Source organism: Paramisgurnus dabryanus, chromosome 19 (assembly GCF_030506205.2).
Source record: "Paramisgurnus dabryanus chromosome 19, PD_genome_1.1, whole genome shotgun sequence".
NCBI classification, from domain to species: Eukaryota; Metazoa; Chordata; class Actinopteri; order Cypriniformes; family Cobitidae; genus Paramisgurnus; species Paramisgurnus dabryanus.
This window is the reverse complement of record NC_133355.1, coordinates 20963766-20991381: the sequence shown is the minus strand read 5'-3', so window position 1 is coordinate 20991381 and position 27616 is coordinate 20963766. Positions and strand designations below refer to the sequence as shown.

Here is a 27616-nt window from a genome sequence, read left to right as displayed (position 1 = left end):
TATGCTTATGACTTGCGAATGTAATGCTCAGTTAACTTAAATAAACCAGGCTTGTTTACGTATGAAGCCTGCATATGCGACCTCCAGAGACAGCCTTCGGATTGAGAAACGGCCAGTTTCTCACTTTCCCCCCATGAAAACAAAATGCCGCCCCGTTCTGTATGTTCTGGCGACAGCCCTGCAAATGCATTATAGACCATTTCAAAAGATGTAAACAACACTGGTCCAGAAGCACTTCCAGTTTCCGTTTTTTAACACTATATAAACGTTGGGATAAAATAAACCAACAGAACATATAAACCTGAATTAACTGAAGTTAAACAAACATCTTAAAGATAATAATATATGTGAAATAAAAAATAACTGTCACAAACTGTAACAGGAAGTGTTTCTGGACCAGTGTTGTTTACATCATTTTAACTGGTCTATAATGTAATGTGTTTGTTTTAGTTTTAAGATGGAATTTTTACACAGTAGATTATAGTTTGTGAGGTACATCAAAACCCAAAGTTATTCAAAGACTTAAACAATATCACTACTTTCTATCTGCAATCCATCTGTGCACAAATTTATACTGTGATGGTAGGATGATGAGTGCAGTCAGAACACATATCACACTTGCATGGCAAAGTATGGAATCTGCTCATCTTTCCATCCCAAAACGAATGTTCATGGCATTCCCTGTCAAAACAAGCGTGTTTCATTCTAGAAGGGGAAAATTCCACTCGACACATGTAAAACAACACTGTTTTGTGGCTGGTGTCTGTTCATTCGAAGCTTCTGATTCCTCTCTGAAATGTATTATCAAGATATTTTCCATTCATGGTAATTCTTAGTCTTTGTCATAATCTACTCTGTTGTTGATGAATGTTTATAGGCCAACGCCATATCACCTTTAAAACTGTGTGGAAAACAAAATTTCAATTCAAAATTTAGAGCAGTCTAAGAGAAGATTATATATACAGTCGAGAACTGGTTGAGTCCTGAGTTTGACAAGCTTTTTTTTCTTGTGTTTCTTATTTGTCATGGTGTAAATTATTAGCTCATCACGGTTGTATAAAAGTGGCAACTGCCCCTTAGACCCAGGCTACGTTTACACAACAACAATGTAGAAAAAACAGTTTTCTTTGCTTTTTTGAAAAATTTCACAGACACCCAACAAAGATTTTTCAGCGTTTACATGGATCCACAAAGGTGATTAAAGCGCTGTATTATGCATGCCAGGCATAACTTTATAAGGAACAATACATGTCTGTGTACATACATACGCATTCTTCTACAGAGAGATAAATACAAACAATCAAGATAGCAAAAGCATCAAGCAGTTTTGTTAGACAGACAATGAGGTAGGATTTGTAGTTTATTTTATTTTATTTTATCTATATAGCACATTGAAAACAACAGGTGGGTGATTCTCACGAAAACGTGGTTGTAAAAATGTCAAGCATGAAAATGTAAAAATTGCTTAAATTTACTTTTTTTTCCACCAGACATTAGAAACAAAGTCTGAAGTATATGGGAACATTAATTTAAAAACTTTTACTTATCATTTAACACTTTTTGTAACATAATTTCAAAAATAAGTCCTAAAAAAGCTCATTACCGCAACAGTCAGAAAACATCAACACTGTTAGAAAAGCTAATATATTTTCACATTTTTAAAAATTTATTATTAATAGTCATGCACAGTAAATTGAAATTCTGAAATAATATATATTTTAAATTTAACGTTTTTTTTATTTTGTTTTATTTAGCTCATATACCGCAACACCTTCCACAATTTACAACTATTTTTTTTATATATTTCGAAGAAACCTGACACATTTTCAAAATGACATGACAAACCTGAAAGAACATAATTTGGAGATTCTGCACATGCATTTAAAATCAAAGTATTATGCTTCTATTAATGAAATTAACATTTAATAAGCATCTGTTGCGGTAATGATACATAGGTTTCGGAAATGAGGTTAATTATTTTGGTAATGAGAATACGTATACTAGCCTGAGATTTTGTTAAAAACAAATTTTAAAGTTAAAAGTCTGATAATATTTACAGCATCATGCGTTCAAGTTCAAAACTGTTTTATTGTGTAGTCTTTGAAAAAAATATTAAAGAAAAAACATGAGAACAGGAAGGCTTATATTAATATTCCTTTGTGTCATATTTAAGTCCCCATTTATGCATTTAACATACTGAAATAAGATGGTCTTGATGACATATGCTGCCTACAAATGCGAGCTCTGAAGGCTGCAGCCATCGGATTGAGAAATGGCCAGCTAATGTCAGCTGGATATCACAAAACATTTGTGTAAATAAGATGAAAAATATTTCCTTGCTGGATATGATTTGGTCTTCTGACCTTTTACCATTCTGTATCTGTTTCGATGAGAGAGAGAGAGAGAGAGAGAGAGAGAGAGAGAGAAAGAGAGACGGAGAGAGAGAAAGAGAGAGAGAGAGAGAGAGAGAGAGAGAGAGGCTGTATCCGAAAGTTTAGACAGCTGACTTGTTCCCTCGCTGCCTTATGAGACAATGACTTTGGCTGCATAATGGCAGCTCCGAGAAATGCTTTAGGACAGACTTCATAGGCAGCAAAATTGAATTCAGGTTGAAATGTAAGCAGTCCTCTCTGTGTTCCGGGATGTCGCAAATCTGCTTGTGGTGCGGAGGTCTGATCGACCCACCCAATTCACACGAGCTCTGTGTGCTCTGCTTGGGGCTTCTCCACCCAAAGGCGGCAATTGTTGGCTCAGGGTGTCCCTTATTGTGAGGATCTCCCGATGAAGGTGCTCAGGACCCGGCTCAACATCGCCCTTGAAGGTTTCTTACTGCAGTGTCCCACTGCCGGCAAAGAGCCGCTGGTGGTCGTCCTCCCCTCGCTCAACCGGTTCAGTTTGTCGCCGAGTGCTTGTGTCCTGAACCGGGAGCCGCCAGGTCTGTTTCCTTTGGGTTTCCGGCGGAGGAAGATGAGATGTCTCTGACAGCGTTGGATGGAGACTGGGACCAGGCTCCACGTGGTGCATCAGACACACAGCCATCCTTCTACAAGGAACTGGTGCGCATTCTCTTCAAAGCCGTGCAGGACTTGGAGATTGAGTGGAGCATCCCACAAGAACCCCAGAGAAGCAAGCTTGACTTTTGTTTTCTTCACTCAGGCCGCCCTGCTGATGCTCGGAGGAAAGTCACCAAAGCGTGGGCTACCCCTCCCCCCATTTTTTTTCTTAGGTAGGCTACCTGTGTATTCCCCCCATCAAGGACGCTGTGGCTGCTCACCTCTGCCCCTTGTCCACTTCCTTGGATGGTGTGGCGCATCTTTGAGGGTAGTGAAGCCTCATGACAGCACACCTGTCCGAAAAAGCATACCCGCGCCGAGAGAGGCTCTGTCTGCATTGCACACTATGGCGGTCCTACAGATCTTTTAGGCGCAGGTGCTTAAGGCTCTGGATGAGGCCAGCACGGATCTAAATACCTTCAGGGATCTGAGAATGGTTACGGATTTCACGCTAAGGGCCACGAAGACCACTCATGGTGGCCATGCACAGTCACGCCTGTTTCTCCATCCGGCCTGTTTGGTGACACGGTGGCACAATCACGGAGCATTTCTCGGAAGCGGTGAAGAGCTCTAAGGCTATGAGCCACTTCCTACCTCACCACCCTGTGTCTCATGGACCAGAACCGGTGGTGCATCACAAGAGTCCCTGGCACAAATCCTCCAGTATATGATGCAAGAAACTGGGTCCTGGGGGACTGCCGTCCGGAATGAAGCCGCTCAAAAACAGAGCATTTTTCTCCTCAGTTGGTTTTGTGTTGCTCGCCCCAGGCCCCGTCCTCACATAAGCGTCTACAACACGCCCTCCCCCACTCTCGAACACGACCCACATGCTGCGAAGACAGCAGAGGCGGAAAGGGTTAACGCACAGTCCTAATGAATTGCGCAGCAAAGCGCTTTCTGTCACAGCGCCGGGCGCTTTTAGGCCATCCTCTCTGGTGTCGGTGACTCACGCACTGCGCAGAAAGGAGGTGCCGCCTTTAGTCTCCCTTTGTCCCTCGCCCCCAGGCAGCAATCTGATGCTGCAGACAGCGCGCGTTGTGCGGTCGCAGGTAGCGGAGATGCTGGCACGCATGGGATCGTCTCGGTTACGTATGTAACCCTCGTTCCCTGAAGGAAGGGAACGGAGACGTCACGTCGTGACAGACTGAAAGGGAACCAACTTTGTGGATCTTGTGATCCAACTGATGTTGCAGCGTTTAGATGCGTGGCGTGCCATCGCTAGGTTGTTTTTGATACCTGAAAGTGGAAAGAAAGCATAACATTAAATTAGCATGTCTCACAACATGGGAGAAAAAAATTAATGTACACATCATCATATAGTATAGACTTGTTGCGTTGTGTTGTGTGTTTGTCATGTACATTTCCTAACACTGTAGTGTGTTTTTTGCTAATTACACCTGCTAGTAACATCTCCAAACCTAACCTCTCTCTCTCCTTTCTTCTGTACTCCTCTAGCCATTCTGGGTTGCTGTTAAGTTTCTCCCTGAACTTTGTCAACCTGGCCTTTGCTAAAGCTTTTTTCTCACTTGCTGACTGTCTACAATGAAGCATCATAAAGCAAAATATCAACAGTTATTACATTTTAAATTTATATTCAATTCATAAGAGATATTTAAATGTAATAAACAATATGCTTAAATTCTCATTTCCGAAACAGAAGTTCTCTTTACCGCAACTGCTATTAAATGGTTGCGGTATATGAGAATGGTGTTGCGGAGGATGAGGTACCCCAGTATGTTTTGCTAAAAATAGAGAAGCCACGTAGGCTTTGCTAATTTTTTATTCAGTGCATATAATTAGACTTTAATAAAGAACATTTTCATAAAAAATTGTAAATCAAACAATTTTCGAAATGTAGAAAACTACCTGTTTCGGTAATGATAATCAAAATGTCGTGTAAGCATTCTGACAAGAGAATATTTCAAATTTAACTGGAAAGATATAAAGAGATGATCTTACCTGGTAGCCATCTTGAAGTAACTGGTCCATCTGCTTGGTCACTCAAAATCAAACTTTATTAAAATTCTGTATGTGTGCTTAAACTGTTCTCAAAAAGTGTTGCGGAGGATGAGAACACCAGGCATGGACACATCAATTTCCTAATTTTTCTTCATTATTATTATACATGAATATTCAGTAAATTATTTTTCTGTTATCTAAAGTAGTCTAGCAAACATCCATTTATTTTGTTTCTAAATATTTTTGTTGTAATATGTTTAAATTACAGCATAACGCATGTTCAAACACAGCCGGACGCATTGCGGTAATGAGAATTTCAGCAGAAAATGAGATAAAATTGACAAATTATAAATTCTTATGTTGAAATCACACATTGTGCAAGGTAGAACACAATATTGTGTTAATTCTGATGCTTTTTAATAATACTATATTACACATTTTATAGCTAAAATCATTAGTGCCGTGGTGTTTCAATGGTTTCGTGAGAATCACCCAGGTGTTGAAGCTAAAGTGCTGTACAATGGATAGATACAAAGTTAAGACAAAATTAAAGCTATCCATAACAGGCCTACACACACACACACACACACACACACACACACACACACACACACACACACACACACACACACACACACACACACACACACACACACATATATATATAAACCCTTAGCAAGACATAAAACACAAGAGATAAAAATATGTCATGAGAGAGGATTAAAACACAGAAATAGTAACTCTGGATCCCAGACAGCAGACGACTTTGGGCTGGATCTGCACCGGATCCAGGATGAAGTCAACAGCTCCTGTGCATCCAGTACGGAGTTGTCTTTTGTCTTAAATGCCAAAATTGTTCAAATTTAATTGGGGAAGGGTTAATACATTAAGTATCTTGAGCAGCACCAACACAGTCCTGTAGCCCGCCATTGCTGTTTTGGTTATACTTGGGCATGGCTATAAACTAAATTAACACATGCGCATGATATCACCTTTATCCCAGATTTGCCGTTTACACCGAGACGTCAAGGTGTGGTTTTCTAAAGTTTGCACTTTGAATTCCGTCATTAAAAGTTTGCGTACTCAGGACCCCAAAATGCAGTTGTCATGTACACATTAAACTTTCAAGTTTTTGGTTGAAAATGTTGTCGTCTAAACGATGTGTTACTACACATGAGTGCTTTGACTGCCTGTCTGTCTTGCTCTCATTGTACATCCAGCTGTCCATTTCCAAATAATTTACTGTATAAAACAGCATCCCCAGACATACTTTATGTCTTTCAGATGTGTTTTGTAAAAGAGACAGTTTTCAATAAGCAAGATATTGGAGATAAAAGACATTTGTAGGTGTCAGTCAAAAAGAAGAGTGTCCTCTGACAGTTTTTATTTTCTGGGGGAAGCTGAAGCGTGAGTACTTTGAAAGCTGTTTTTCAAAGAATTCATGTGTCACTTGTAGCATGAGACAGACACCAAAAAGATTTGAAGAGATCCACTGCTGACAGGCATGGTGGCAATCGCTGTAAAGCCCTCATCTACAGAGTACAGTCTCATTGTTGTCGGATACTATAGATTACATATTTTCTCTCTGCAATGCAAAGGATTCCTGAAATTCTGGGAAGATAATGCCGAGACATTTTCACGTAAGAGGTTTAGGTATTTTCTGCTGTCTTCTATCCGGACAGCCGGTGTTCACTGTCACAATAGATCGGTCCACTGTCTCTGCGGTGGGCAAACGGGCTGTGAAGAGAATGTACGGGGGGTGCCGGTGTCTTGCCAAGATACCGACCTTTTCAAAGAGGCAATCGATGAGGCCCAGCACCGGGGATCCGGAACATTCACGCCTGCCTGTTGGGCGGTAGGAAGTTTATATATGCTGGTGTGCTAATTACTCAGAGTTGCTGGTTTCCCCACTGTTTTGGTGCAGGTGGTGAGGGTCCGTTTCCCTGCGGTGCCCACTGCATGTCCACATCAATCTTGAGGGGGGCTACAGTTTCATACTGACGCCCTGCCAATGAGGTTTTTCGTATGTTACCACACCTTCAGTGGTACAACTGACACTCTATTAACTCACCAGTATGGTGCTAGGTTGTTGCCAGGATGTTGCTGTGAAGTTACACGGGTGTCCTGGGTAGTTGCTACTGTAGGTAGTTGCTTCCTATCTGTTTTGCAATCCAAAACTGCTTACTTTCCATATCCACTCTTTATCCACTATGTTCACCGTAATGGGTGTCTTGCATTTTGTAGTGATTTTGGATACCCGAGGAACAACAGCATTCCATACATTTGTTCACTATTTCTTTAACCACAATGCACTCTGATTTTGGCTGTACATCCGATGTACACTTGCTAACTCACTATTTCCTGTTGTACGATGCGGGACGGGACTTTCTTGTGTTTGTTGTTGTTATGTTCAACTATTAAAAAAAAAAACAGATGTATAATAAATACAAATAATGATAGATAGATTGTTACTGCAGAAATAAGCCCCAACAGTGTGTTCAGGACCCGATGGGAAACATAGGATCTTATATAATACTGAAGGGGCTTATTTCACAATAACAATCGGCTGCCTTTACATTATCCAACTTATTACATGGCTATTTACCTCATAAGTAAGGTAAGGAACATTAAATATTAATTTTGAATATTTTATTTGCTTATTTGTAACAGATGCAGACCTTCAGCGAGAAAAACCTGTCTATTTTCGTTTTTAAGAAAAGACAAGACCTTAAAGAGCAACTATTGTCCGATTCGATTGGTGTGTAGTTGTGTATTAGTACATGTTAACGACATGCAAAAAGTTCAAACCCTAAAGTAAACGATGACGCGAGTTATCGTCTCCAATGTAAATCTCTTTTCTTGGACTACAACAAACACACGGATTGTAGGCAACAATAGTTTGCTTCCTGGGATTGGTGATGTAGACAAGACCGACATTATCATAATTCCTCCCGCTTTGGACTCACAGCCTGTAAGTGAACTCCTGTTAACATTGCATCGTGCGCGAATCTTTCAAACATGGTAAAGAGCGTCACGTTTCCGGCTGACATCAGATGTATTCAGGCCAATCACAACGTATAGATTAGCTGGCCAATCGGGGGACAGAGCTTTTCAGATCGATGTGTTTTTACCGTAAACCACGCGAACATATTTATAGCAAATACATATGTTATTTAAAGACATATTTATATTTAAATTTCGTATAATATTAAACTGTACCTGTCAAAATGATTCGCAGCATCCGGTTTACCGTGTGTTATTAGTTCTAAGCGGTTGTTATCTAAGAATAACAATCCTGCAAATGTTGCGACTGGCCAATCAACGTCAAGCATTCAAACGAGCCGTGTAATTATTAAATATAATAAATAAACAAGTAAGTAAATTAACATGGCATGCGGTTGCTTTTGTTCCATTTATTATTTGCTAATACATTAAGCATGACAAATTTGAACGTTAGAATTTAAACAATACATAAAGCCACACAGGTATAATATAAGGTAGCCTTATGTTTATAACGAATGTAAAATTTATTTCATGCAACCATCCTAATTTAGACCCTAAGTAGTGATATTGGATTTTTATATGAGGGCGTAATAGCATTCAAGGCAGCCTTTTTATTTGTTCTGTCATATGCGCAATTTAAAAATGCATCTATTGTAATTACATTTATGAATTGTTATACAACAAGGTAAGCTTCCCTAGGACCAAAACGTGCTTTATTAAAGTATTTTACATGCATTCAATATCCTTGCTTTGAAATGCACTGCATAATTCATTCTTTTGAATAACTCAGCGAGTGCCAACCACCACATACTTAGACCACAGATCTAAGGACTGCGAATACCAGACCCCATCTGTCAAGTTTTTCCACATCACTGTAAGATTTTAGGCTTGTGCATCAGAGAGCAATGTCTGTGTTACTGTGTCTGGGATGAGGTGAGAAGGATTTTGGCAGGTTGGTTGGCAGTTGGACACATTTTGCTAATAAGAGAGGTCTGCATCGTTATTGATTGCCCTGGTCACATGATACGTCTATTGGACTCTTAATGGGACGATGAGAGAAAAAGGAACAGGTTTACGTTTGTGCGTCTGTGTGTATGTGGGTGTATGTTGGAGAACGAATGTAAATGAGTACATTTGCATGGATGGGTCTGTGTGTTATTAGGTTATTTGGCTCAGGTAAAAGACAGCTAATTACTCTCTCACAATCTCTGTGTGTTGTTTGTCTCTGACTAGATCATTAAATATGAATGAATGACCAATTTTCCTTTCCTGCATGATTTAGTCTTGTTTCTGACAGAATAGAAATGCCTTAAAGTGCCTTACACAAACTGACCTTCAAAGTACAATGAGTAATGAAAGTAAATCAGCAGTTTAATTATAAAATCGTCTTCACAAGACCAAGTAAAGAGAATAGTTCACCCAAATAGGAAAATTCTCCTTGTGTCTCACCTAAGGGTTAAATTGGGGCGTGAGGAGGGGGAGACAACTCATATAATTAAAACATGAAGCATGATTTGACCCCTTCATTTTTATTACTTGTAGTCTGAACAAGTGGCGAGGCTACATAAGGGCCAAGGTAGACGGCCCACCCGATCAGAAGAGACACATATGAAATAATCGCTTCAGAAATAAATAACTATTTATATAGGAGCTTTATCTTTTGCATGTGTTTCTAAGCCTTGCAAATGTTAACATCCAAGCGATTTTAAACTATACGAATGCAAGAAGATGCTAAAGTGAGCTGTTTTCTGTGCGCACACACTCAAATGGACACACACTCAAAAAAGTGCTTGAACACAGAATCTCTCTGCGCTTCACAAGATTATCTTAAAATAGCACAGTCTTGGCAAGTATTCCCATATAACAGACGTCTTAAGTGAACGTAAACAGTTCAGGAAGAAATCAGATGCATGTCAGTATATGGATCATCTGCCCTACCGAAATAATTCAATATTATATAATACCATGCAAATGACAGCTAGTGAACGAGACACAAAGAACCAATGAGATTCAATGTTACAGATGTGCAACCATATTTGAACTTACCCCTGATCCGTGTTTTCATGGACATGTGACATAATGATTGCTAAATAAGCTTGAAATATTTAATGTTTTTCTCTCTCAGAGTAATTTTGACTAATGATAGATGTGCTTTTTTGAGCTTTGCCATGTTGAGCCCTACACTGTCAGAAATAAAGTTACAAAAAAGGTACAAAGATCGACGGGTACCCTCAAAGGTTTCTTTTGTACATTTATGGTTCTACAACACACTATAATGGTATACCTTTTGGGGTACATTATGAAACCATACACTCAAAAATATTTGGTGCTATAGCACAAAAAGCTCATAATCATAGGGGAACCATTCTTTAGTGCTATATAGCACCTATAAAGCACCTAAGAAGAACCATAAGGGGGTGATATAGCACCACTGTAGCACCAAATAGGGTTCTATATAGGACTATAGGGTTCACAGGTGCTACATAGGTGCTAGATTAATCCATGCCCAGCCCTAATCTTCTTAAATATTTATTTTCCTACTATGGAAGTCAATGGAGCAGCTGCGTGCATAGCATCATTTCTCAAAATATCTTTTTTTGTGTTCATCAAAATAAAATAAAAACTCATACTGGTTTAGAACAACATGAGAGTGAGTAAACAATGACAGAATGTTCATTTTTGGGTGAACTATCCCTTTAAGTGAGATTTTATATGCATTTTTATTGTGGAGGACTTGGAATGTCTCGAGGTTTGCATGCCATTAGTTTTGGTGTTTCTATTAATGCAAAAAAGAAAACGAGATCTTAATGCACTGTCTGGCTGGGTCTGCCTTGCCTTGCTCAGATAGATGAGAAGACTGCAAACGCATCAGGACTCCATTGCTAATCCATACCGTCTAACAGAGCTAAGTGTTTCAAATCGTCATTAGCCTTGTTTATCTGTGAAATTCCAGTCCAACCCCTTAAATCATAGTTACCCTTTTAGACTTCCTGGAGCAAACATTTATTCTCTATGGATTCGCTTATTCCATAATTAATGGTATTCCGATGTCCTGGAGCAAAGCTTCACTGTAAGGAAGTGGAGAGTGCACGTGCACGACTGGGCCTGGAGCAGCAAATCATGGAAACAAGCTCCAGGACAGAGCTGAATACTTAAATGCATAGATCTAAATATCGGAACATATAGCGGCCAAAACCACCCACCCAGTGCTGCTGGCTGACTGAGATACACCCAATGTAGTGGAACTGGGGCATTAATGTGAACCCACAGTTTGGTATTGTAGACTGTGCTCTCAAAAGGATCAGACGACGGCACATAATATTCGTTCTTATCCACACAATGATGTCTGAAGGCCGTCAGTCTAATGCTTCCTATAGGCCGGCTTCTGATCTCGATTGTGCTGTTTTGAACAAGCAGCAATTTACCTCAGAGTTATTTACCTGCTTTCTGCACTGCGTCTCCATCAAGCATTATGTCCTTTGTTGATTCCTCACGCATCTTGTTTCAATAGCGCCGTGTTTGCAGAAGATGGCAGAAGTGAAATCTGCCTGTGATATAAACAAACATGGGACTTGGTTATATCACAAAGATCTCAGATGTTATTTCAAGCTAATCGGGGTTGTTTGTGTGCCACTAGCATCGCCAAATGATTTTTTTATTTATTTGAACTTGTCTTCCAATGAAATAAATATGTACCTCTAAGGTACCAGTTTGTACCTTCTTGTACATTGAAAAAAAATTATTCATTAAATTTACTCATTTTTTTTAAGGTAAGTGGTCACAATCAATTTATTTAAGCTACATTTAAAAAAAAAAGAAATACAAAACAAAACAACAAACTTTTGTTTAAATGTAGCTTAAATAAATTGATTATGACTTACTTACCTTAAAAAATTGAGTAAATTGAATGAATCATTTTTTTCAGTGTACCTTTATTTTCTGAGAGTGTAACGTAATTGCTAAGCTTACTTCCCTTATGAAAATTAAGTTTTTACTATAGTAAAAATGTAAAACAATTGATTGTCATTTGTAAAACCCAGCAAGCAATAGTCATCATTTTTCAGTCTAGATTAAGACTGGATATAGTGTGGCTATGAGTAACCCACTTGCCAAAATAAACTTAGACTTGGTACATCTCGTTTTTGCCAAATAACTCGCAAGATGTATGATGTTCCATCATGTAAGCAAACTCAACAGTAATTACAGGGCATTTGGTTAATTTAATTTTATTTAATTTTATTTAATTTTATTATTGGGCTATAAAATTTTAGCCTAAACGTCTGGGCCAACATGATCTCATGCCATGAAATTCAGCTTTTTGTCGTGTCTTGAGCACAAATGTTTTGTGTCACTCAGCACAAATTTCTATAAATAGTTTTTTGTGTCAATGGCACAACTTTCTTTTTTTGTGTCATTTTATGTATTGTTTTCTCTTTTTTCTCTTTTTCTTTATTTTTATATCTTTGTTGCTTGGGATTTGGGTTAGTACTTTTATGTATTGGTTTCTACATGTCTTTCTTCCGCCTTTAAAACTGGAGTTGGGGTTTGGGTTAGGATGTCTAAAAATGTAACAAAGTGATTTTTACCCCAACCCCAAGCGACAATGGTAAGAAAATAGGATAAAACAATTAGAAAACAATACATAAAATGCCACAAAAAAGAAAGTTGTGCAACTGACATGAAAAACTATTTATAGAAAGCTGAATTTCGTGCCATGGACATGAATAAGTTATTCAAATTTTTCATGACTATAACACCACTTTCCATGAGATCAGTCTGTTTGGGCTGTGTTTGGATGGTTTTTAGACATCTTTAAAACGCAAAATTGCTTGCTAGGTAGTGATCTTGTTTGAACCTTGGTTTGTTTAAAGGGGTCATAGCATGAAAATCTGACTTTCCCATGTTTAAGTGCTATAATTGGGTCCTCAGTGCTTCTACCAACCTAGAAAATGTGTAAAAGATCAACCCAGTAACTTTGGGTAAGCCATTTTCTGCAAGCATGTGAAAAATTAGGTTGTTCAGATTTCGCCTGTTTTGTGAGGTAGGTAGCAAGGCGAATTACAATAATACCGCCCCCTTAATCTGCACTATCCAACCACAGCACTGCCTTTTAGTGCAGAGAGAAAGAGAAAAAATACTTGAAAGCACAATTGAGTTTCAATTACAACAAACCACCATCATGGTGATCAGTGTTTGCATTTCATCCGCTCATTTGCATTTTAAATGGCACACCCAAAAACGGCACCTTTTTACTCAGGCCTGCAAATTTGCAATTTTAAATGATCTATGGTGTATTTTCAGCTAAAACTTCACTGAAGCACTCTGGGAACACCAAAGATTTATTTTACATCTTTAAAAAATCTCATAATATGACCCCTTTAAACCAACTTTCATAACCGTTATTTATGTTGTTTCTAGGTAAACATTATCTTTTTAACGTGACATGTGTGTACGGGGCCTAGGCAGAAAATAAGTCAGTGGTGTTGAATTTTGATAGAAGATTATGATGATCTACGGTTATTTCAGTGGAATAACATGTACGGTGAATTGTACATAAGACAGCAATGTATTACGAAAGTAGGACCAGTTTGGGTTTTATGTTGACTTTAAACAACAGTAAAAGTGACGAATAGTCCTATCAGATACGTTTAGAGCCCTACGCTCATGATGATAGAATTGTAAGCCACGCTATTATAATTTGCCGTCTCTGCTGCTGTGCTGGTGTGGTCACAGCTCTCTGGGGATTTTAGCTCCTTTTGTTACAAACCATTGTAGATATTTTTCTTCTGAGTTAGCACTGAACAGAATGGCAGATGTGAAGATGGAGATGGTTGGAGCACTTAAGGGGGTGACCTGAAGCCTGCACGACTGACAGAGAGCTGTGTGTATGGACCGGTTGGTTGCGGGGTTAATTGTCCAGAACCGACTGTCACCCTGACTGACTGAAAACCACAGGGTTCGTTCTGACATGCCGTGTGAAGCTTTAGAGGCCTGTGACATCCATTGAGCATTTCAGGACCCTTCAGGCCAGTCACATCATCATGGCTTGATCTGAGTCCCGACAAACCAGCTCAGACATGACATTGTGCAGACTGAAATGTTTTGAAACCACAAATGCACAAAGTGTTTTATTTTTTTAATTCTCACAATCTTTTTAATGGTTATATGTAACCCTGCCTTTAAAAAAGTCTGATGTCGTTACCGGGTGTGCCTCATAAGCCTTGAAAAGTGAAGCCTCTGGCTCTTTGATTGCCCCCTGGTGGCTGGCTGCAGTACAAGTCATAAACCCCGCCCTCTCCATTTAAACGAATGGGACTCTGTTCTAAATAAAAAAATTATTTACACTTCCAATAAAAGTTTCCGATAGATTTTGGTCCTTTCAAGTAGTTTTTATCACGCTGGTATATGTTCAAGTCTTCATTATTGTGGTAAGTTTCATTTTAGCATGTTATTTGATGCAATAGAAACGGGGCGTGACGTTATGATTGGCGTGGTTGAATTGGTCGCGCGGGCGTTTGGGCGGAAGTTTGATACCGCGGTTCCGCCTCTGGCTCCACGGACGATTCCTTCAGTGCATGCCTTGGCTCCAAACTGACGTTTTTACGTAACATGGCGGCAACAGTGGTCGGACATTTTTGGCTTCAATTCATTACAATGGTGGGAGGCGACGTCGCGTCGTCCATCTTTTTTTACAGTCTATGGTCGTTACATGTGCTGACTTCTGAAGCGTGCGTGAAAGATTGTAATGTAATTCAATATTCATAAATATATCATATATCTTCCTCTCTGTCGTACTAGATGAGTTTATGTTAATGATTTCATTGTCTTCTATGTCTCGTCGTTGATGCCAACTTGCCCTGCATTTCTTATTAAAAATGTTGTATGCCCTTTGTCAAAAAAGAACAAGTGAGACAATTTCTGTAAACAGTGGAGAACATAAATTGTAGGCTTAGCAAAGACAAAATAAGGTGTTGTTGCCATCTATTTTAAGCTTTGTGAAACAGGGCAAGCCCTCAGCACATTCACAAATGAACAGAGCATCTGTTTGCTCAAACACACACACACACACAAGTCGAAAGCCCAGTATGCTGAAACAGCACCCAGACACATTTAAAACCACCACTGTCTCGCTCTGCGCATGAGCTGCTGGGAAAATGAGTTGTCTGCGAATCCATCAACCTCAACTTGAAGTCTTAAGTTTGGGCAGGATTGTGCTCACATTAAGGACAACCAGGCATCTGTCTGGGGTCAGTGAAGTAGTGGAAGCCTTGTAGTGATGTCGAAACTTGCAGGTGATGGATGTGACAGGTAGTTGGATTCTGCTGGCACTCTGCACAGACACTTAACCATATTGATCATGTTGTTTGTTGGGGTCTATTGCCGTACAGTCAGTGGGGAAGCAGGCCTCAGGAGGCAGTCAATCCCACTTTCATGAGCAAAAGGTAGAGTTTGAAAGTTAAGGGTTTTATTGTATGCTTGTTGATAAAGTAACACAAAGGATGATACAGTATAGGGACTGTACTCCAGACTTACTAGTTTTGAAATACTGTATGATAAACAAATGACCGGCATTATAAATTGCATTGGTCGGCTGTAGCGGTGTTTTATGCTGTAAGAATTTTTTTAGTAACATAACAAAAAAAATTATTTATAGAGTAAACTAATAATCTTTGCTGAAGTGTAACGTGCCAGGAAATTGTTACCTGAAACTGTATAAATAAACGGATAGTGGGCTGAAGCCTATCCGGCTGAAATTCTTTTTAATCTTATTTCCAACCTATTTGATGTATAGTCTGCTTTCTTGTCTTTCCAGCAATTGAGTTTTTTACCTTTATATAAACTAGATAACAGTAGACAGAGAATATTCGAAAAGTAGTAAAAAATGAAAGTGCAAAGAGAGGTCATCGTAAGTTTTATTAGAGTAAAGCCGGGAGTCTTGTTTTGACATAACTGTCAATTATAGTCAGAAATGAAGCACCACATGGAGCAAAAATGCCCCCAAATTTGAATTTCTGAATTACTAAATTTGCTGTGTAACATCTAATATAGTTTCACTGTCAGGGCCGGCCCGAGGCATAAGCAAACTAAGCAGCTGCTTGGGGCCCCCTTACCACCAGGGGGCCCCCAATCTTTTTTTTACAGTTAAATAACTTAAACAAGTAATATAAATGAATGAATATGAATGAATAATTCAAAATTCTGATTTGCAGATGACTGCTGTGTGTCTGCAGTGCTAGTGTTTGAGTCATGCGCAATATAGACACATTGACAATTCGCGCCGGCGCGCAAGTGTGCGTCACTGTAATAAATGATAAGCCATGTCACAAAAAAGGATGTATCCCTCTGGTGCCGAAAAGAGAAAGAAGAAAAGGACAGAGGAGGAGAAAAAAGAGCAAGATAAAGGAATATTTGCATGATTCTTTACAGTATGTTTAATAGGCTTTATGCCCAGCTGCACTACTTCCTGAACTTAAGCCAGCTCCTTGTTTCCTGTCTGCCATTATTGGACAAACTAATTAATCCAGGTGTTTCTGACCTCAGTAGTCACAAACAAACTGATTAGTCCAGGTGTGCCTGACCTCAGTAGTCACAACAACAATAATCAGACACACCTGGATTAATCAGTTTGTCCAATAATGGCAGACAGGAAACAAGGAACTGGCTGAAGTTCAGGAAGTAGTGCAGCTGGGCATAAAGCCTATTTGTGCAGCAGCAGCTAGTGGTGTGACAGATCGCAGTTGATCTGTGATTGATCCACGGTTCGGCTCACATGTCATTCACGGATTAATACGCAATACCTTAGACTGTAAAGATATGGGCGTAGTGTCCGTGACGTCACCCATAGGTTTGTGAAGAGCATTTTTTAAGCCAATAGAACGCGTTTAACCCAAAATGGTTAAAGAGACGGGACGTGATTGAAGCTGAGGTGGCTGGTTGGTAGTCCACCTGTCACTCAAGTGGACACGGCCTTAATTATGCAGAACTTTAAGGCTTAATATGATTTAAACGGATAAGTTACAAAATAATTCACCCCCTCACAGTTGTCATGAAGGGCATTAAAGTTGGACATTTTAACATGGAGGTCTATGGGAATTGACTCCCTTTTAGAGCCAGACTCTAGTGGCCAGTTGACGAATTGCAGTTTAAGTCACTTTAAACTCACTGTTTAAAGGTCACATTCTTTCTGATCCCATTTTTTAAACCCTAGTTAGTGTGTAATGTTGCTATAATAGCATAAATAATACCTGTAAGATGATAAAGCTCAAAGTTCAATGTCAGGCGATATATTTCCTTTAACAGAATTCGCCTTTCAAAGCCTACAACGAACGGTCGGTTTGGACTACAACCCTCTACTTCCTGCTTTAATGACGTCAGTAAAACAGTTTTTTGACTAAACTCCACCCACAGGAATACGTCAGTCACCAGCTAAGCTAACGCCAAGCTAAGATGCTATCGACTCACAACACACTAAACAAACTACACAATCAGAACTCAATACGTATTTCTGAAGGAGGGACTTCATGGACCAAGGAAGACATCAGCCCGTTTTTAAGACAGTGAAAACATGTATTCCACCTAAATTTTTTTATCGCATACCGTTACCTAGCCCACAATTACAGAGATTTGGCTAAAACCCAAAAGCAATTTTTCAGTTAACTGTTCTGTGACATTTCCAACCATATACACATGGCCAGAAACAAATAAAAACAATTTTACCTTGTTCCCATGGAAATGCACCATAGCTCACGGCTCTGCATTTCCCCTTTTTCATTAGACTACAACATACAACACCCTAAGAATAAAGCTGGTGTTTATCCAAGGAAAGCGTCTTGCGCTGGTAGTTTAATTTTCATTCTTCAAAGTCAACATCTTTCGTATTTTGCTTTTGGATAAAAGCTTAACCAAAAGTGTTTACAATCATTTAATCTTTTGAAAACATGAAAGCACATTCTCTCTTGTATATTCTGTAAGTATGAAAGCTGTAGTCTCAGAGCTCAAGACCGCCCAAAAGCTATAAGATAAGCTATAAGTGAGACTTGAGGGGAAGATGTCTTAAAGGATTAGTTTATTTTCTTTAAAAAAAAATCCAGATAATTTACTCACCACCATGTCATCCAAAATGTTGATGTCTTTCTTAGTTCAGTTGAGAAGAAATTATGTTTTTTGAGGAAAACATTGCAGGATTTTTCTCATTTTAATGGACTTTAATAGAACCCAACACTTAACTCAACACTTAACAGTTTTTTCAACAGAGTTTCATATGACTCTAAACGATCCCAAACAAGGCATAAGGGTCTTATCTAGCGAAACGATTGTCATTTTTGACAAGAAAAACAAAAAATATGCACTTTTAAACCACAACTTCTGGTCTATCTCTGGTCCTGTGATGCTTCAGCGCAACCTCACACAATACGTCATCACGTCAAGAGGTCACAGAGGACGAACGCAAAACTACGCCCCAGTGTTTACAAGTGTGGATAAAGAGGACCGTTTTGACGTTGTTGTATGTGGAATAATACTAATTAATGTCTTTGTGTCACTTTATTGTTTAAAATGGTGCGCAAATGTGCGTTTTATATATGTAACACGTAACCTCTCTACGACACTACGCATTTACGTGAGGTCGGGCTGGCGCTTTTCAGGACCAGACTTAGACGAGAAGTTGTGGTTTAAAAGTGCATATTTTTATTTTTCTTGTCAAAAATGACAATCGTTTCTCTAGATAATACCCTTATGCCTCGTTTGGGATCGTTTATAATTAGGGCTGTCAAAAGATTAATCGTGATTAATCACATCTAAAATAAAAGTTTGTGTTTACATAACATATGTGTGTGTAGTGTGTATAATTAATATTTATATATAAAAACACACACAGTCATGTATATATTTAAGAAAAATTGGTTATATTTATATATATAAATATAAATTATATAAATGTTTATACAGTATATTAATGCAAATATTTCTTAAATATACACATGAATGTGTGTGTATTTATATATACATAATAATTATACACATTACACACACATATGTTATGTAAACACAAACTTTTATTTTAGATGTGATTAATCACGATTAATCTTTTGACAGCCCTATTTATAATCCTTTGAAACTCAGTTGAAAAAAACTGTGAAGTGTTGAGTTAAGTATTAAGTGTTGGGCTCTATTAAAGTCCATTAAAATGAGAAAAATCCTGCAATGTTTTCCTCAAAAACATAATTTCTTCTCGACTGAACAAAGAAAGACATCAACATTTTGGATGACATGGTGGTGAGTAAATTATCTGGATTTTATTTAAGAAAATGGACTAGTTATCTTTTAACATCCCTGCTGAAAAAAAACAATATAACCATTTCAGAAAATTCTAATGGTTTCCATTAAAATACCAATAGGAACCATTAGCTTTTACCACTAAAACCACTACACTGTAGTGTGTTTTGGGACATATTCTATTAGAACCAATACATAGAACCAATAGAACCAATACATACCATTAGAGACCAACAAAAACCAATAAACTGTAGTGTGTTTTGGGCCATATTCCATTAGAACCAATAAAATTCTCAATAAAACCAATAAAACCATTAGAATTTTCTGTAATGGTTTTATTGTTTTTTTCAGTGGGAATAGGAATCACAGAGAAGGTATAAGGCTTTTAGAATGACTTTAGCTGCTCATAGAGCATTCAGCAGATGAAATCTGAGCCTGGGTTGAACTGCATTGAGCACCAGAACAGTCCATCCTTTTATCTGCTACATTTCTATTTTTAAAATCCGGTGTTCATTTACACTTCAGAAAAAAAGAGCTGCAAAACTAAACAGTGGCATCTTGTAAATTTGATTCAATATGTCAGCTTTGTGTTCATCAAGTCCAGATGCACAAATGATTCCCTTGTACTTTAAGGAAAATCATAGCTCATCATAGCTCTTTCAGAATCGGTGTTGTTCTGTAGAAGTGACGTGCCGTAAATCACGCCTTAATGAATATTTGTCTCACGGGAATCAGAAATAATTATCACTCACATGTAATTTGATAATACTTTGATACAATTTCCTTAATAAATGGCTAGTCCTCAAGATATTTTGTGATGGCTACTTTATAAGGCTTCATTTTTCATTTGTGCTGTTTTGAATATCTGACATTCAAAATTCAGGATGCATCCAGCAGGAATGCATTGTCGGTGCAGCACTGAAGAATGTCCTCGGGCTGTCCCATTAATCTCTATTAAGTAGAGACATGTCAGCCAGTACTCTGTGTATGTGTGTGGCAAGCGGGCCGATAGCTATGTGTTCACCTGCAGCAAGTGTGGCCTTCACAGGTTCTTCGGGGCATAAATGAAACCGGATTCATTAAAGCATGCCACAAGTTGTTTTCCTTCAGAGGAATACAAAGGATAAATATGCGTGTCTATTGTGCTGCAATTATATTAAAGTAAATAAATAGATCATTGTTTGTGGATTTTTATTTAAAGGTGCAACGTCGACTTCCATGTAAGGAGGCCGCTGTGTATGTATTCTAAGATAATAAAACAATACAGTTCATTATGTAAGGTCTTTATACACCACTGATAATATAGTTATGTATATAATATTGTTTTTCTGTCAAGAGATCCCTCTAAAAGTAAACTTTAAATGTATAATCATTGTATTATAACTTATACGCAACAAAGAGCCCAAAACGAAGACATGTGCAGTTTAATACAAATACTGATGCACTGCAAGTTACTTTAGATAAGTGAGTTTGCCAAATGCCTAATATATATGTAATGTGTTTGTTATCTAAATATTTAGGGAAGTGAATTAAGTAATGAATGATGACCACCTTTAAAAAATCTCAATTCCATTGGTGTATGAAAGATCAAGTCATAAGTCGTGATTATGAACACATCGAATTATTTGTCCTGAAAAATGACTAATGCAATCCCATTGGTGAAAAATGTCAACTTTCTACAACAACAGATGGGCTTGTCCTTAAGACTTTTGTGTTCTCTGTGTATTTTAATCTACCACATTTGTACTATAGCTGATTTTCTTATCATACTCTCTAGAAAAAAGGAGGATGGTTTCTTGCATAAAGCAAACAGATGGGACAAGAACTTGACCTATTTCTTCATCTGAAAATCTCACAACAGAAAGGAATACAAAGAAAATAGCGAGTAACATTAATAAAGCTTGTGCAATGGGTCTATGTACAATGCCCAAACAAGAACCAGTAAGATAAAAGATGGCATTACAGTATGCCAATATGCTGATGGTGCACTCTATATACTGTATTTTTCGTTTAAAGGGCACATGACTCGTATTTGTCGTATTTTATTGTTTTATACTATTGTCTGAGGTCTACTTATGGCGTTTGCGTGATTTTTACATCCAAAAACATCAAAAGCAATAAGTAATCGGCTATTTTGTATCCTGATTTAAAGGCTGACTTGAGAAATGCTCGGTTTTGATTGGCAGGACGCATTGAAGACTTGAAAGTAAACGCCCACTGCTATGATTGGATAACAGTTTTTTGTAGTCAAACTAGCTTTCAATACTTAATCTCATGTGTAATCAGAGTTTACTGTTTAGTGAGTGTCTTGCGAGTATTTTGTTAATGTGAGCGTCTATTTTATCAAAAACCCTTTCGATGCGTGTACAACACACGTGTGTATTTTTTCATGAACCCTTTCCAGGCGTGTGCAACATGACACAAATAACACATATTTTGGACTCACAAGCAACACACAACACTCCAAAAACATATTTGGACTTTCGGAGTAGAAGTCACGGCCAGCCACTGGTAGTACTAAAGTGTTTTTCTCTCTGCAAATTCAGCGTCGACCTGTAGCTGGTTTCTCAAAGTTTTATCCAGTAAACACGGATACACAGGGCTCAGTTTACACCTATCACCGCTTTTAACCAATTGGGGAACATAAACAGGTTGGGGGAACTCATATTAATGTTTAAAAACCTCATAAAGTGAAATTTTCATGCCATGTGCCCTTTAATTTATTTATCTTATTTGCAGCACATAATATGGAAAACATCCTTGGATATTTAATAGTGGTTCTGGGTTAGGGGTCTGTTGTCAAATGATGAGGTGTAAAGAACATATAATGAAATATACTAAACTAAACAGCACATATTTTATGGTTTGGGGCAATTTGTGGTGTGTGTTTACATATAGAGGGATTCATGTTTAGCAATGCTAATATGTACAGACAATACAGAAAAATTTAGTTTGCTGCATCGTGTCATGCTTTATATTAAATGAACAGTTCAGGAAGGAGGTCATTAGGCTACACCTGGGATTTTTTAGTAATATTTTTCTGTTTATACTTTACCATTTACACCTATGAAAACTACATGTAAAATAATTATACAAAAATGGACTGCTACAGGCTACATTTTAACTACTGTATGCCGTTAACAGCCATGTTTGTAGCCTGGGACTAAGCCTTGTCCGGGAAACCGTCCCACAAAGTTTAAGTTCAGCATTGATTTCAGGACCTTGGACAGCAACAATGAAAGTCTCACGTGTCTAGGCACATAGGAAATAATTAGCTGTCAAATATTTTGCCTGTTTTTATTTTCATGACAGAACAGTTAAACGAATTCGACATTAAATGAGCCCAATTATAAATAAATAAATAACAAATGTCTGAAAATAACCTGAAATCCTCTGATCTTAATTCACACATGATGCTAGTGTTAAAACTACTCTAGGTGGCAGTGTTCAATTCATTGTAATATTGATCTCGATCACCAAACATACTTGTTTGAAAGAATACTATAATATATAATTTGACATAAATGTGGGGTGTTGTCTCCGTGCATGCCAATGAATCTTTATTTGACACACGAAACTACTCCTGCTATATGAATGCAGATCTGAATACATGATATTTATAAACGTAGGACGTTGTATGGCTCAGGTGGCCATTTACGTGTTACCTCACAGGAGACGTATTGTGTATGTTATCCAACACGTTACCAGTGACACGCTCCTTTGCCTTTCAGTCGTGCATCGTTATAAATGCTCTCTCTCTCTCTCTCAGTGTCGCGCGCGCTCGCATACACACAAACGCGCGCGCGCGCACACACATGCACTGCGCGGCAAGCGCGCGAAAGTAGTGAAGCGCTCGAGCAGCATCACCGAGCTCAGTCGCTGGGGTAGTCGCACGGATATCCTCCCTCGGATTGCTTTTACACACCAGTTTCGACCTCACCTATACGATTTTTACGCAAACAGTTTGCGGATAGGGATGCCACTCTTGTGTCAACTGCTTGGATTATATTTGGGTGTTGAAATTGCATTCGCAATTGCGTAAAAGAGCCTTCCACACCTTTGCGTAACGTAGAGACGTAGGATTGTCTTTTGCGCAGTTGGTTGTGTTTTGAGAAGAGGTATCGGACTGAATGTAACAAGGACCAGTTTGGATCGCAAAAGAAGAACCAGCATAGTTTATAAGACCATCTGCGTCTGGGCACCCTTTGGTTTTACGCATCTCAATTGGGTGCGCAGGAATTACTGCACTGGACCGTCCTCGAGATCGAGCGCGCGCCACACCGCAAACACTGCAGCTCAACCCATCTAATGCCTGTGTTTAGGTGAAAACCTAAAGATTGCCATGCCAGGACAGTGAGAAGGCAGATACTTGTTCTTCCTGTACGGTAGCATGGCTCCGTCCCGGAGGGACTGCAGATGTGAGATGATCTTGCTGTCGGGATGCCTACTCCTGTTCGTCTTGGGATTTCGACCCGCATTGGCGAAGGTTTGCAACGATTACACGAGGCACGGCCTGGACAACAACTGGTACATGAGGGACGGTGAGAAGTTGCCAATCATGGTCCTGATGCCGATGAACGAGTCGGCGCTGATGAGCAGCATCAGTCAAGGCATCGAGCCTGCCGTCCAGCTGGCCATCCAACACATACGAGAGTCCAGACAGTACTCATTCTCACTCATCACCAAAATATACGACACTGAGGTAAATGCATTTGGGATTAGTTGTCGTTAAGGGTCAGGTATGTGTGTGCGTTGCGGTGACAGACTGCGGGCAGGGTTATTTAAACTCGCGCTCGTGCGGAAAACACGATTTTGGTGGGTGTATTTGTGGGATTTGATTTTCTATCATATGTCCAGAGAAGGCTAAACTGAATAAGTTTTGTTGTCATTAAAGTCTTTAGATCGTGTAACGCGATCACCGCCCCCCTTGAATGCAGAATAAGGGGGGCACAGGTGTTGCACAGGAGATGCGCACGTGCCAGAGGCTCGTGCTGTAAGTGCAGCCCTATACGATGACCGACTAGAAAATTATCTTCAATATAAGTATCTGTGCTGAATAGTAAATGCCTCATGAAAAAATGAAAAAAAGTTATTATCCAAACATCCTAATTAAAACAAGATCTGAGAGCAATGCATACAATCTTGCATCGTTTTGCATCATTTTGCTTACTTACGTAAACATATCTTGTTTATAATTGTATTGGTAAACAGTAAGAAAAATATTTTTTTCAGTGTTCCAATTATAAGCCATTTAAATCATAAGGTTGGTTTCCTTGCACCTAATGATGACAGTAATTACTTTTCTCCTCCTTCTTTTTATTTCTACATGACCCAACATCCTCAAGGATAAATACAGAGTAACCTTCTTGCTTAAAAATTTGGACGGCACACAGGAATACAGTAGATACCAAGCAGAATGCATTTGTTGGTCATTGATGTATTGATTCGTAAATTGATTCAACCTTGAGTTATTTGTTATCTTTGATGTTGTCATGTTGCTAAATGTAAGCTAATCCCACGTACAATATCTTTTTACGTTCAAGTCCATAGTCCTGCAGCACTCATAACATAAAGTATATTGATATTTCGAGCAGAAAAATGAATAGCTCATTAAATCTGGTAAGTGTCATGTGCACAATTGATGTACCCACATGTAATTCTTAAGGAAGTATATATTGAATTTCTTGTGCAAATAGTCTCCCCCCTCTTCTTTTTGTGACAATAACGCCTCAGGAAATGTGAGAATTACTCCTTTGTAAAAAAAGTCCCTTTTTGGCCTCAGGTTTTGCGATTTCTGGAAGTGTGATAACCTGGGGAGATGTGAAGCTAATCAATCGGTTATTATCACCATGCTATTATATGTGTGACAACAGGGAAATGAAAAAAGACATGAAGCTGAATGTTTGTGAAATTATCAATGTGTAATTATCACTGCATTTAAATATGTTGGGTTTTAAACAGATTGTCGCTAGTTGCCATTCACATGCTTTAATGTGAATCATTTACAGTATGAAGTGGAGGGTGCGTGACCCTTAATGTCAGGTGATGCGTTATCAACTAAATTGTTCATTGATTGTTGTATTGATTTACAGGCCTTTTGTTAAACACAATTGTTTCTTAGTGCACATACAGTATTCTTCCTGTCATCCACTTTGCCTTGATTTGTCCATTATCATCATGCTCTCAGAGGTTTTAAGTAATGTTCCTCTGACACAAGGAGGATAAATGGCATAACTGCAGCAGAATGAACATTTACTCACCACCATCTATACATCAATAAATCTACATTACATTTATGTATAAAGTACTAATAATCAATGAGAATAGGGCATACTGTATGCAATACACTGAACCATGTAATGGCTACACTAGTGTTTAGTACAATGATGGGTGTGAACCAGGCAAGTCATTTCCCTATTTCCTATAACCTTGGTTTTCATCTCTAATGCATACACTCTAAACCACTTGAGTTGTGTTAACCCAACCCAGCATTGCATTGAAACAACCCAGCATAGGTTTATTTAATAACCCAACATGTGTTCTGTCCAATATTTACCCAGCATTGGTTTAAAAATAACCCAGCAGTATTTAGACACACACTAACACCACAACAATCACAAATTGTAAACAAAGCAAACAGTAGTAGCAGCGTGTATGCATGCAAGGATTTAACAGGGCAGATGTAAGTAATCAGTCCCCGAGCAGTGGCTCTTTATCCTTTTATCCCCTCTCAACACATCCCCAGGCAGGCAGAACCCATCCGTTTGCTTGGGCCTGGGTGCTGCCGGCCGTGCCCACAGCGCTTAGCCTTTCATAGATCCACTTGAAAGATTCGGAGAGAAATTAAAGAGAGAACCCCACGTAACATTTGCACTATTGAAGGATCCCCATACTTACTTCAATTAACTCAAAACCATTCGCTGTGCTAAAGGTCACAATTTGGCCTTAGATCATTTAGACCGCAGGGATGCCTGTCCTTTACTTTTTTAGGCCAGTTTTTGTAGGGATGCACTTTTTAATCTATGATAACTGCAATTATTACACGGCTCTCTGGAATGCTTGATTCTGATTGGTCAGTTGAGACATTTGCAGGTTCGTTCTTTTCGAATAATAACCGCTCCAAAATAATAACGCATAGCCGGTACTACTTTTACGAGTAAGATCGCTCCGCGCCAATAAAGATTACTGTTTGTTTGGCGCCATCTTGTGACAAACACTGGACAACCACGACAAGACACAGAGAGCTTACTGAGACTGAACTTGACAAAATAGAGCATGACAGCTACGAAGCCAACACACACAAAAATACAGAATGGGCATTAAAACTTCTCAAAGACTGGCTAAAAGAGAAAAAAATGGAGACAGACAAGTATGAAGCAGAGGATCTTAATAAGGTATTACGATCATTTTATGCATCTGTGCAAAGTTTCGTGGAAGGATAAAAATGTTAATTTAAAACAAATATGCCAATAAAATGTTTCAAATTCATATTCATGTCCAGTTTTTTTTCTTATGTGACAAGTAGCCGTGTAATAAGCGGGATAATGTAGAGTCAGCCGGTAGTTATCGGGAAATAAGCCCCTTCAGTGTGATACAAGACCCTCCGCTTCGCGTCGGGTCCTGATCACACTGTCGGGGCTTATTTCCCGATAACTACCGGCTGCCTCTACATTATCCCTTACTTAGTGCACTGTAAAAAATACTTTGCTGCCTTAAAATGTTTTGTTATATTAACTATATAATTAATTTACAAGTAATTTCAACTTACTATTATTTATCTTGACTAAAGATGAGTTCTTATAACTACAGGTGAGTTGTTATAACTTATAAAATTAAGTTGACTTTTCTCAATTATATTTCATAAGTTGTGACAACTCATCTCTGTTGACATGAGTTGTAAATCTGAGTTGATTTAACAAAAAATTTTACGGCTGCAAAGTTTTTTTTACAGTGTGTGGAGTAGATTTTATCCCCAGTTTACGCATTTGGCGATGCTTTTATCTGAAACGTCTTACAGTGCTATGCATTTGATTTTATCGCTATGTTTGCTCCCTGGGTATCCAAACCATGACTTTTCGTGCTGCTAACGCAATGCTCTACCAGTTGAGGTGCACCCAGGAAGACTTTTTTGGCTTGACAAGTTGGACGAAGTGGTACTGTTGACCTCCTTGAGCCCCGCTCATGCCACAACCCTGGTGTCATGCGTAGAGATATCACTGGAGCTTATGCCTCACAGAGGAGAAAATGCATCTTGTCAGATTTGCGCGTCGAGTGCAGGGACCCTTGCAGAGCCCTCAGCCCTTGCCATACATTTCTATTATTCTCAA

At 38.7% G+C, this 27616-nt stretch overlaps 1 protein-coding gene across 1 annotated transcript in view; it reads left to right on the top strand.

The window, feature by feature from the left end:
- Positions 1–23119: 23119 nt before the first annotated feature.
- The window catches only part of gabbr2 (gamma-aminobutyric acid (GABA) B receptor, 2), a 242767-nt gene continuing 238270 nt past the window's right edge, over positions 23120–27616 (top strand). The window contains exon 1 of the mRNA XM_065292509.2: positions 23120–23991. Within this exon, the coding sequence (XP_065148581.1) occupies positions 23680–23991 (312 nt within the window). The 5' untranslated portion in view covers positions 23120–23679. The remainder of the gene's footprint in view (positions 23992–27616) is intronic.